The sequence below is a fragment of the Daktulosphaira vitifoliae genome, unplaced genomic scaffold, assembly GCF_025091365.1.
Source record: "Daktulosphaira vitifoliae isolate Bord-2020 unplaced genomic scaffold, ASM2509136v1 Scaffold_5, whole genome shotgun sequence".
Lineage (NCBI taxonomy): Eukaryota > Metazoa > Arthropoda > Insecta > Hemiptera > Phylloxeridae > Daktulosphaira > Daktulosphaira vitifoliae.
The window spans coordinates 23,495,045-23,508,492 of NW_026099576.1; the positions used below are offsets into that span (position 1 = coordinate 23,495,045).

Here is a 13,448-nt window from a genome sequence, read left to right on the forward strand (position 1 = left end):
TTTTTTTTTTTTTTTTTTGATAGCGATATTTTTTTATAACTCCCCATTTTTTTAGCGACACTTATAATAGAAATACAACAACAAAATTTGTTTCTTACTATGCAATGATAGCTTTGCAAGTAAGATATAAGCAAATAATGAAATATCATATATACAGGTATAATATCAAGTATGCATTTGTAACTATTTTTAGGCAGTCAGTATTGCCGACTGCCTAAAATATCGGAAGGGGACTTTGGAAGGACACCAAAAGGACTCCATGGGCTCGTCTGACACGGCCTGTTTCGGTCGTACTCCGGAACGAACACGTCCAGTTTTATAAGTAAACTCCGCATTTTTCTCTGTATCGTTTATATAATATTGACAATATTTAAATTAGTGTGTACAAATATTTTATTTAAGTTTCATGTACTATTTCTTTTATCATATGAATCACTTTTGTGTATTTTGTGTAATAAGTGACAATAATTATATCATTTGATAAGTGACATCAACTTGTTTTGTATTGAAATTATTATTACGTAAATCCTGTCTTCGGCATTAAGGATAACATAAATATTCAGGTAACACTATTTGAACTCAACCTGCATGCTTTATTTTACAACGGTAGACCCTCGATCCAAACGCCCTAGTGAAGAGTCAGATGCGCGTATTTCCCCATTCATTTCAATCCTAAATCCCCCCCCTTCTCTTCATTATTTTTGAGTTACGACAGTACAAAAGCTATTTTCCCTGTCTTTAATATATTTTTTGAAATAAAATTTTTTTAAATATTTATTTCACGAATTCGTAAAACATATATAAATGAATACTTAATATAAATCTCTTCACAATTTTATCCAAAAATTGGTAGTATTGGTAGTTTTTATACAAGAATGAGTTTAGTACGCTAGTAAACTTAGTTCTAAACGAAATAGATTTCAATAAATTCCGCAGGAATTCATTGACAATCCTCTTAAGTCAGGTCTAACAGAAGAGATTGGCATACAGTATTACCTTAATAATGTATTATCTAGTTTAAACGGATTTGCAACTGATTATATGATACAAAATTATAAATATTCAAACGACAATAATTTCTCAAATTTGGATGTGTCTCGAAGCCTTGTTTGAAAACCGACCTTATGATGATGAAACTACGAACGATTTTTTAGCGATATATACTGAATCATACTTTACTACAACCAGGGCAGTATTTAGAAGTTTTGCAGCATTGAGCACTTAATTTTTTTTAAAGGTTTTTTTTAATCATACATTTTTTTTTAAGAGTACAAAATGGGTTATTTGATAATTTTTCATTGAATAATTGTACAAAAGTTAGGAATTTTAACAAAATTACAATTATATATTAAAGTCATTTATCAACACAACAATAGTTAATGAACAATTAAAATTTTTTTATACTTTTTATACTTGAAAAGTTTTTAATGATATCGTCATTATTTATTTTGAATGTTAAAAGGTGATTACCTTCCATTGACAAGAGTGCCAAACTATTAAGTCGATCCTCCGACGAACAAGATCTTGGTACGATTTAATTCTTTTTAGAGTAGAAAATGATATCTCCGTTGAACAAATACTTATAGATGTACATAATAACATTCTCAAAGCTATGTCTATATAAGCGTAAATGCTTTGTAAGACTTTCTGTCTTACAAATATACAAATCTCTTGAATTGTCTTCGGTATACCATCAGAAAGGCTTTTTAAATGTTCTCTAAAATACAAACATTCATTTACAAATGAAGGTTCTAAATCAATAACAAATTTTTTTTGTAGTTTTGTAGCATTTTTAAATACTTCAGGTACTGAAGTATTTGTTAACTCCAAAAAATATGTGTAGTTTTCAAGAAGAAGGTTGTGAAATTCATTACTTTTTCAAGTTCAGCTTTAATTTTTTCTAACATGACAAAATAAGTGTAAACTTATAAGATTCTAGTTTTGTATAGGTAATATTTTCAGCTGGCCCTTCATCATGGAATGTTTTTCTCTTTTTTAAACGTTTTCAGTCATTTTTGAAATTAGTAGGGTGAAAAAGGGTCCTCTAGGTCCTCTCCGCTTCACCCACTCACCTAACCACCATGGAAATGGGAAGAGGGGTGGAGGGGAGAGTAAATCCAACGTAAACTATCATATTGCAATGTGAGGGGGAACGACGAAACCCAACGTAAACTAACCTAAGAAGAACCTCTCCTCCTCCACCAAGTCTTATGAGAGAGGGGTAATGTAACTTTAGGTAAACAAACCTATAGGTGGGGGGGAATGAAACACGACGTAAACTAACACAACTTGTCACGCGCCTAAATTATGCTCGGCTATATATACATAATATCGGTTTTTTGACGAAAAAAAAATGCATTTTCCAGTTAAGCTATACGGTTACAGTAAAAAGTACAAATTTTAAAAGTCGAATCCGCTATTTTGATATGCGACATGTATATATTTAGAAAAAGTCTGTACGGAAAAATATATATCTTACCTAATTTGTAAAAAAACATAGATTTATTCAAAACAGTCATTGTGTGCCAGATGGCTGTATTGATGATTACACTATAGCATTTGAGATTAATACAGCAGATGGCCCAACGCGGCGACGACGGCGATGTCACTGTCAATTAGATTAATTGTTATTATACAAGTTAATATACCGTTATTCGTATAGTGAATAATAAATCAATATTTTTTTTTGTATACAATATATACTAATGACGACTTTTCAAGTTTTCTTATAGCAAAACACATTCTTAAATAAACACTACCGCCGCCGCCGCCGACGACGACGACGTAATCACTGGAACATATATATTATAATGTTTATAATATTATTATAATCTGTATTATACTTATCGATTAATGTCGTACATATATTTTGTCTGAATTATTACTGGTATCCCTCCCATTGTTATAAATTAATATTGTATTTAACAACTGTAATTAATTATTTTTAATAAAATAATAGCTTCGACTGGACAGATTGCATTCTTCATCCGTCAACGCATTAGAGACGGCAGACGGTCATAATTTTTACAAAGGCATCTGTTTTAAATCCTAATGACATATATGTGTAAACATTTCACTTTAAGACTGAATGTTTTCATGCTATTACAAATGACGATTCAATTTATCAATTAATTGTCTTGGGTGGCGTTTATAAAAATGTAACATGTGCTGTATAACATGTAGAAACCTGAATATTTTTTCTCAGACCACTTGATATACTTTTGTCATTTTGCTCGCGATATACGATGTACTTGTGCGATTAATGACCGTGCACCGCCATCACTGGTGCACCNGCGATTAATGACCGCGCACCACCACCACTGATGCAGCGGATAATACAGTAACAATCCGTATTTATAAAGACATCAATAATGATTATATTCACTCTTTGACTAAGCGTTATTAGCGGCTCGTTAACATATTGCTTAAAAATATTCAGTTAAACGTATACAAGTACTAGTATTTATTTTTTTTTTTTATTTAAATTTAAAATTGAATAACAATGGCTGATGTACATTTTACTGGTGCTGCACAAGTTAAGTTTTTTTGATTGTATATTTCGATATTTTCGACACACAAATTGTTTTTACGCATTTTTTCACAGCCACCTCTGCCGCGATTATTTCACACCACCATTCGGTTAGACGTAGGGCTAAAANTCCAAACCACCATTCGGTTAAACGTAGGGCTAACAACAGTAGGGTAAAATCGAAAAGGTTGCGTATACAATTGCCGGACGCGAAAAATTTCATCGAGATTGATTCCGCATTGAAGCGAGGAGCCGTTTGGTTTTATCGGAAAAACGTGGAAAATTTCGCAAGCTATCGAGATTTTCTGCGTGCCGTTAAACCCGAGCTGGTTGCCAAACTCGGTGAAATCACAGCTGTTCAGCCTATTAAATATAATCTCAAATTGGAGGCCTCTTACTATATACCGAGATCGGAAGCACTGCCCGAGGACCGTGCCATCAAGACACGGGCTAAGGTGTTGTTCTCTGACACGGACATTGTGGGAGAGGTCAATGACGATTTTGAGATTATGCTCGCTGAGAAAGATGTGTACTCGGGTAGGGGCAGCGGATTCACGCTAGCGCATATCGACGGACTCATGCTCAGCGTATACAAGTATACGCCCCTCACCGGCTCATCATATATTCCGGTCCCGCCCGAAATTTTCCATAGAAGAGCAATTATCAACCCATAAAACATCGATCAGTTCTGTTTCAAGTGGTCCATTTTGGCGAGACACGTTAAGGTAGATCACAAATACCGCGTTGATCGANTTTTCCATAGAAGAGCAATTATCAACCCATAAAACATCGATCAGTTCTGTTTCAAGTGGTCCATTTTGGCGAGACACGTTAATGTAGATCACAAATACCGCGTTGATCGAAAATATTTTAACGAGGAACACAGGTATGATTTCACGGGGTTGACGTTCCCCACACCTGTGTCCCAAATTAAAATATTTGAACGACGTAACCCTAACGTGTCCGTCAACACGTACGGCTTGGAACGGGACAACATTAAGATGAAGTGGTCGGTGTATCCGCTAAGAGTCGCCGACCAAGAGCAACAAAATCATTTTGACCTGTTGTACATCGGTGACTCTGACGAGTATCATTACGCGTACATTTCAGATTTTTCGAGGCTCCTGCGCAGCCAAAAAACTCAACACAAATACCGCATATACACTTTCAGACGTTGCTTCACCAGTTTTGATGATAAGTCTAAAAAGAATATTTTTCGAGGTCATCAAGCGTTGGAGCAACACAAGTTTATATGCGGCAAGAATAAACAAATTCTACCCATTATGCCGGCAGAGGGTAGTAAGGTCGCTTTTGACGTGTTGGTAAAGTCGCAACGGCTACTGTTTGTCATCTACGCTGATTTTAAGGCCTTGCTGGAGCAAACAGACGATCGTATGGGTGCATACACCAGGACTGTGCACACACACCATCCCATGAGCACGGGTTCATGGTGAAAACATCGAACGATGTGCCTTCCGAGCTCCTTGAATGCTACGGTATACCGCAATCACCGGTGATATACCGTGGGTCTGAGGATCGCGACGAGGTCGCCAAGGCATTCGTAATGGCTGTAACGGAAGTGACGCGCAACATTTCCAATTTGTTGCGTAAAACTAACGCCCTCATTCGAATGTCTGTCGATGATGTGTACAGGCATGGGTAGAAAGTGGTATGCGACTTGTGCCGCACGGCATTCCAGGATTCCAACTCCAAAGTCGCAGACCACTGCCATCTATCGAGCTGATTCAGACAGACGTTGTGCAATGCGTGTAATCTGAAAGTGAAGACGGTCAATTTTGTGCCGTGCTTCTTGCACAATCTTTCGGGCTACGACGCGCATTTCATCGTCACTGAATTGGGGTACGACGACCAAAGGATTTCGGTCATACCGAATTCCGAGGAGAAGTATATTTCGGTCACGAAACACGTGACCAATAACTTCTCCATACGGTTTGTCGACACCTTCCGGTTCATGGCCTCCTTCCTGTCCACCTTGACCGGTAACCTAATGACATCCGATTTCGTTAAATTCCGGGAGACGGCCAAGGTGTTCCGCCCGGAAGACATGCCGTTGGTAACGCGTGAGGGCGTATACCCTTACGAGTACACTGATAGTTGGGCTAAATTGGACGAAACGGAACTACCACCTCAAGACGCTTTCTATAGTCAGTTAAGTGAGTCGAATATCGATGATGATGACTATAGACATGCCACAGAGGTGTGGAATCGTTTCGGTTGCTCAACCCTCGGCGAGTACAGCGACCTATACCTAAAGATTGACGTGCTGTTGTTGGCTGACATGTTTGAGAACTTTCGCGACATCTGTATTACAACATACAATTTGGACACGGCGCACTATTATACCGCACGGGGTTTTAGCTTCGATTGTATGTTGAAGTGAACCAGGGTGAAGCTGGAGCTCTTAAACGACTACGACATGCTACTGATGGTGGAACAGGGCATTCGTGGTAGGCTGGTGCAGACCTTCAAGCACTATGCCAAGGCCAAAAATCCAAAGACACCTGGTTACGATCCGACAAAACCAGACTCATGGATCGTGTATCAAGATTGTAAGTATTATATATAAAAGTACAATAATTGAGCTGTGGATTAAAAACGTTTAATGTATATAGGTAATCACCTTTACGGGTGGGCTATGAGTCAGCCCATGCTACAAGGTGGCTTCCAGTGGTATGAAGGATCAGATCCTCTGGCCGACCTCCAATTGCTTTCGGACACTGGTAATACGGAGCGTATATATGAAGTAGATGTATCGTATCCAGAAGAGTTGCATGACGAGCACAATGACTTGCCGTTCTTGCCTGGCAACGATGTACCGCCGGGTTCCAAAGAGACCAAACTCATGGCCACTTTGAAACCCAAACAACGGTACGTCGTACACTATTTCAACTTGAAACAGGCGATCGCACACGGACTGCAAATCGATAAAGTATATACATCGTACCTAGAGCTATTAGCTATGATATTAATATGTTTGTCACACAGGTGCACCGCGTTTTAGAGTTTCAACAAAACGCTTAGTTGAAACCGTACATTGAGTTAAACACTGAAATGTGNACAAAGTGCTTGGTTGAAACCGTACATTGAGTTGAACACTGAAATGCGGAAACAGGCGGCAAATGCTTTTGAAATATCGTTTTTCAAATTAATGAATAATGCCGTCTTTGGTAAGTGCACGCTCAATGGTAAAGCAGTTGTGGGTTATTCGATAAATATTTATATTTTTATAAGGAAAACCATGGAGAACATGCGGAAACGCATCCGCATTGAACTAATCTCCAGTCCCGAACGTCTAAGCAAGCTCGTAAACCAACCAACCTTCAACGACTGTATCAAATACGGCGAAAGGTTGTGCGCCGTCATAATGGACACAAAGATTGTCAAGTTTATCAAACCAATATACGTCGGTTTAGCAGTGCTTGACATTAGCAAGTCGCTAATGTACAAGTACTTCTACGACGTATTAAAACCTCATTATGGCGACGCAATCAGCCTGGTTTACATGGATACTGGTGAGTACAACCGTACAGTAGAAATAGTTTTACAATATTTATATATTTTTTAATTTTTCTCAGACTCCTTCATATACCTGCTCAGAGTCAGCGACTTCTATCAGGATTTAGCTGACAGCCCCGATTTACTGGTGTATGTGGACGCATCTAGCCTGCCCAATGAGCTTGTTACTCAACCTCGAGGAAGAAGACGCCCGGTCTGTTTTTAGACGAGACCGGCGGCCTCACTCTCTTTGAGATCGCTGCACTTCGTTCAAAGTGCTATGCATTTGACATGGAAGGCAGCAAACTCATCAAGTTTAAGGGGATCCGCGGACATGTCGTCCGGAACCATCTGTCTTTGGACGATTACAAACGATGTTTGTTTGAAGACGATGGTGACGATGGTGACGATGCGTCAAAACGAGCGTTGGTCGGAGAAAATGCCCGTGTAGTCATCGGAGCCGTATGTGATGGTGAGATTCCACCGACATTATCACTACCGTACACTCCGTACCGACAGAACGTGTCAATTCGTTCTTTCGAGCACGAGATGCGCACTTTACGTACAACCAAGTTGGCGCTTAACCGTTTCGATGATAAGCGCTACACGCTCGACAACAGAGTTGATATGCTGGCTTACGGTCATTATGTCATTCCGTCGGAAGAAATTTAATCAACATTAGTTTTTATAGTAATAATAAGATTGTAAAACTCTTTAAATATCCATATCGATAAATGTAAAATATATTGTATGCTAAACCGTGTAATTGAATTTTATGATAAGGTTTTTGTAAATATAAGTGTTCTATATATAGTTGTAAATATAGTTTTAAGATTTTTTAATGTAATATTTTAATGAATTGAATTGTAAATAAATGTAATTTAGAATTGATATTATAATAAATGCTTGATTAATTAAAGTAATTACCCCCTATTTATTTCAGTAATACCAGATAGATTATTTTTCAATAGGTATTAATAACCTATAGTAAGTACTAGACGTAATTTAGAAATATTTATTTATTTTACTATAATCATTAATATACATTTTATTTATGGAAAATATATTTATTGTACGAATACAAATGAGAATATTGCAAAATCATTTTTTGACAATAATGTTACATATTATAATTCATCCATTGTTTTAAGCAGAATAAGTGGAATAAGTAGAGTAGTGATTGATTGCGTATTGTGACATTAGTTTTTGAAATTGTTTGTTGTAGAATTCTTTACCATTGTCCGTTTGCAAAAGCTTAGGATGACGACCTTGTTTCAGTTTTCCGTTCATGGCTGCGGTAACTTCGTCAGCCGTTTTATTTTTAACGGGATAGCCCACGCGTATTTTGAAAATCCATCGACGCACGTTAAAATATATCGATGTCGTTGATCAGGGTATGCACGCATTTCCACAAGGTCAGCGTGCCATATATCATCGAGACCCTTGATATTTATCCGGGTAGGGTATACGTTCTGCGGGCCTGCCGGTGGAATTCGTTAGCAATGCTNCCTGCCGGTGTAGTTCGTTAGCAATGTTCTTATTCATAACGCCGCTGGTATCTGTTCAATGTAACCGGCTTCCTGCAGCTCTTCCAATATAGAAACGATTTCCGGTGAAACTCCAGTGTTGCCAGCCGACTGGGCTGATATCAATAAACGTAAACATTCTACGAGCTCGTTGGGGTCGTCCCAGTACACGTAATCTTTTTTCTTGTTGTTCAATCTCAATTGTAGACCCGCACCGATAATGGATGTATCACTGATGTTGCTACTGCTGCTTTCAAACAACGGCATGGAATTGTTTGCGTTACCACCATCACCGTTTACAAACAATGGTTTAATGGTGTTTACATACGTTTGACCTCCTTTTTTCAATGTTCCGTCTTTATTTAAATGCACACCGGTTTTGCCGAGAATCGTTTTGTACACATACAAATCCGATTCGGAGTAAACACTGGGGTTTTTCGAAAATAGTAAATCCACAAGACCCATAGTGAGCGAGAATTTTTCATCTAAAACATTAATTGTTCCTCTGTCGAGAAAGATATTGTAGACTTCACCTAATGCCATCCGGTGATACCTTTGATCCATACATTTTATCTTTGTTGGGGTTCATTGACCATTGATACATGTACTGATGGAAAAACCCGTCATCGTGTTCCACAGTGTATCTATCATCGTTTAAACTCTTGATAGTTTGCTGTAATTGTTCTTGTTGTTGTTGTTGTTTTTGCTGTTGTTGCTGTTGCTGTGACGCAATTTTATCTAATGGTTCAATGATTGGCGCCAACTGACGTATTACGTGAGTCAACGAATCCGCTTCGCCGCGATGCAATTCTGTGTACTTTTTTCGAACATTTTCCCGGGCTTCAGTCAACAGTTTTAGCAATGTTTCCTTATCGGCACTCATATTGTAACAAATGTGTCAAACTTGTATCTGTATCGACCGTCGTCCCGTGCAAAGTCCAAACAAATCACTGCGAATCCGTACCGATCCTTGTTCCAATCTCATCTTTCAGTGAGAGATGAGAAAAATTGGTAACAGATACAAAAAAAAAACACATCACAGTAAAACCAATACCTTTTCAGCTTTGCATCGAAGCTAAAACTCCTCAACACATTGAGTCGGTCACACGTAGCGATTAATATACATTATGAGCCGTCTGTACATAACACATTATTAGATAATAATGTTGTGATAAACGAGATAGATTATTGTATTATAACTACCTTAGTATACCTATATTAATTGACTATCAACGTCCGACGATATCCACAAAAACCAGTTTAAGGGAGAACATATCTATATTTTGCTAAAAATAGATAAATCACGAATCAAATAAATTGTTGCCTACTTATTTTATAGTTCTGTTGATTATAAATAGTACTAATATTACTAATAGTACTAATATTATAAATAATAATAAACTAACTGTAGTCTATGATGTTAACTTTAATATATCATATTTTACATTTATATTTTTGTATACGCTTTAAGTTGACGAATAAATAATTAATATTTTTGTTAGAAATAGATAATTATGTTTCTTAAAAATAAATCAATTTGTTAGAATTTCAAGTTAAATAAAATTAATTAAATTTTAAAAAAATCACATATATGTTATAAGATATTTGTTCCACGGGACAAGTGCTCCCAAAGCCCCTCCTAAATGTGGGCTTGACTGCAACTAACACTTTAATGCATGATCTGAATGGAATTTATCAAAACGTTTTTTGTAATGATAATCAATAAATGTAAAAGGTATTGTTTTTGTAATAAATTTGTTAAATAATAATAATAATTATTAAAAATATTTTCTGTTATATAAAATAGTAACTACATCAATAAGCTAAAAAATAAAATATTATCATCTATACTTGACCCATCTATGCCATGTCTATACTGTATCACTAATGGGCTACCATTTTAAAATTAATTTAAGAATATTTTATAAGTATTCTTATATTGATCGATGTATAAATTGAAAGACTTAATTATGATGTTTTCTCGGGAACTAGTTTCAAATATTTCTATGTATAGAAACTACAAAAAAATTTAATTGAGACAATTATTTAAAAATATAACTGCAAACAATAATGGGATTAGTCATTATAAATCTTTTGTTTAAATAAGTAGACATTTTATTTTTAAATATACAAATAAAGGAGCTGTTATTTGATGACATAAATATGAACATTTAAGTAACTTTTAACTACATTTTTTTAGTGTACATCATATAATTCTAGTAAAAAAAAATTGAAAATGCTGATTGTAACTATATGGTGCCTTTATTTGGTGTTCAACATTTTATATTATGCTCAGAAAGTTTCATGTGATATTAAAATGCAAGATATTCTTCAGAATTTTGTTTACTCTGCGGATAGTTTACATCTTGATGGAGTAAGTATTAAATTTGATGGCGTGAATTTTATATCCTATTATGACTTAAGACAGCAAGCATATCAATCAGCAATAAACTATGAAAATAAAGTTGAGCAACCAAAAGCACATAATTTTCTTGTACAATTTAATTATAATTTGCCATATATTGTTTACTGTAATTATTCTGAAAGAATAACCGTTACTACTTATTATATATTTTATTTAATGGAAGAATGTAAGAGAAATTTAAATGAATACATAATAGATTCTCTTAACAAATTTATCCAAAAATTGGTAGTATTGGTAGTTTCTATACAAGAAGGGGTTCAGTACGTTAGTCTACTTAGTCCTAAACAAAAAAATTTTCAACGAATTCCGCAAACATTCATTGACAATCCTCTAAAGTCAGGTCCAATAGAAGTGGTTGGCATTCAGAATTACCTTGATTGTGTATTATCTATATTAAGCGAAAAAGCATATAATTATATGAAACGATATTGTAGATATGCAAACGAAAATAATATCCCAAATTTGGACATTCTCGATGTTTTATTTGGTAACAGACCTAATGCAGATGAAACTAAGTACCAATTTTTAGCCAGGTATACTTAAGAATACTTTGCTAAAACTAACATTTTTATGACTCATTTGAATGTAATTTATCAAAATCTTTTTGGTAATAATAATCAATAAATGTAAAAGTTATTTTTTGTACTAAATTTGTTAAATAATAAAAATAATAATTATTAAAAATATTTCCTGTAATAGAAAATATTAATCATATCAATGAGTTAAAAAATAAAATGTTCAACAATAGTTTTTTATTTGTTACTTTATACTTTACATGTTTGTTTACGAAACACCTTGAATGAATATCAGTATATACTGATATATAACATACATGAATAAAACATAAAAAATAGAATAAGTATTATATTTTAAATTTAGATAGTGAATGAGTGTTTTTTTAATGGCATTTATTTTAGAAAAAGTAGTTATTAAATATTTTAAACTACATTCCTGTCGTTAGAGTCTTGTGAATAAATAAGTATTGGATGCCTTAATGGAGAATAAAAAAAATTCTAATACATGGTATTTATTTATTACACTAATATATTGTAGATTGAAGTTTTAACTTTAATTATTATTTTTGTGAATGTTTTTGATTTTACGCACGTTTATCGTAAATCCTAAAATTTGTTAGCATTCTTCAACATTAAAATTTATCCCTTTTTAGTTTATTTATACTCCAATTAATAATTAATAAGCACATATATGTGTATATTATTAATATATTAATGAAAAGTATTAATACAAATTTATGCAGTTTTTTTAACATATATTTTATTATCAGAGCAGTACAAAAAAAATTTGTTTTTATAATATACACAATTTTTGTTTAGATATTAGGAATAATTATTTAATAACGTATTGAACATATGCACAATTAAGTGATTTAGCTAATAACATACATTGGAATTCAATGATTGTTTAATGAACTATTGTTATGGTATGAAGCTATTTTTTAAAAGATGTGTTTGCTGCTTTATTATATAAAGACTATGTTTGATCTTTATAATATCATAATTGGACGTATTTTATGAGAATAAGCTCAATATTCAAGTATTGTTTAATAAGTCATCTAATAATTTTTCTTTATAGAAGCACTTTATNGTTTAATAAGTCATCTAATAATTTTTCTTTATAGAAGAACTTTATTTTTTCACAAATAGTAAGACTAAATTATGATGTTTTCTCAGGAACTATGAAGAAATACATTTTTTTGTTTTAAGTCATTAATAATAGTTTTTTTCTAACTATTTCGAAACAATATTTTGTAAACATATCTGATTAAAATTATCACATGATATCAATTTTCACTAGTTTCAAATTTTTTTATATAAAAAATTAGTCATTATAAAACATAAAATAGACATTTTATTTTTAAATATACAAATAATGGTATTATTTTTTGATGACTTAAATATGAACATTTAAGCAGCTATAAATTAGCTATGAAATTAATTTTGGATACCTTAACACTTCATTTTTCAACTCACTAAAAGCCTATATTATTAAAAGTAAAGGTCAACCATCAACGTTCAATAGCCGCCATTTTCTATTTGTTCGTGTTCATTATCACGCTATTAAGAGATATCTATAATAATGATGGTCGCCGACCAATATATGAAGTAGTTATGTTCGATCTACGTACGCGCGCGGACAAATCGCCAACTTACAAGTAAATTATAATAAAACGATACAGTCCACTATTTTAGCTTCGATGCGAAGCTGAAAAGGTATTGGTTTTACTAAGATGTGTTTTTTTTTTTTTTATTGTGTCTGTTACCACTTTTTCTCAGCTCTCACCGAATCGATTTATTTTAATGATACGTCAAAAGATCACAAATCGTATCTAGTCGAAGACATTACCCTTAAAAATTGAAAAAATTCCCTCGTTCCCCGTTAAACGGGGGAAATCCCCCAAAAAATTACAAATTTAAAAATCGCTAATTTTCGA

General features: G+C 34.1%; 5 protein-coding genes across 8 annotated transcripts in view; 3 read left to right on the plus strand and 2 right to left on the minus strand.

Annotated features, from left to right (window-relative positions):
- LOC126906586 (valine--tRNA ligase-like) overlaps nt 1–13,448 on the minus strand; it is a 143,687-nt gene that overhangs the window by 104,594 nt on the left and 25,645 nt on the right. The window lies entirely within an intron of this gene.
- The window catches only part of LOC126906606 (dynactin subunit 6-like), a 142,228-nt gene that overhangs the window by 98,665 nt on the left and 30,115 nt on the right, over nt 1–13,448 (plus strand). The window lies entirely within an intron of this gene.
- The window catches only part of LOC126906603 (calexcitin-2), a 106,653-nt gene that overhangs the window by 14,096 nt on the left and 79,109 nt on the right, over nt 1–13,448 (minus strand). The gene's annotated exons all lie outside the window — the stretch shown is intronic.
- On the plus strand, nt 5,276–6,604 carry LOC126906607 (uncharacterized). Its single transcript, XM_050687276.1, has 3 exons — nt 5,276–6,099; nt 6,163–6,479; nt 6,536–6,604. Exons 1-3 carry the CDS (start codon nt 5,967–5,969, stop codon nt 6,569–6,571), a joined length of 486 nt encoding a protein of 161 aa, XP_050543233.1. The 5' UTR covers nt 5,276–5,966; the 3' UTR covers nt 6,572–6,604.
- On the plus strand, nt 6,615–7,333 carry LOC126906608 (uncharacterized). The gene is made up of 3 exons (XM_050687277.1): nt 6,615–6,717; nt 6,782–7,062; nt 7,126–7,333. Exons 2-3 carry the CDS (start codon nt 6,789–6,791, stop codon nt 7,269–7,271), a joined length of 420 nt encoding a protein of 139 aa, XP_050543234.1. The 5' UTR covers nt 6,615–6,717; nt 6,782–6,788; the 3' UTR covers nt 7,272–7,333.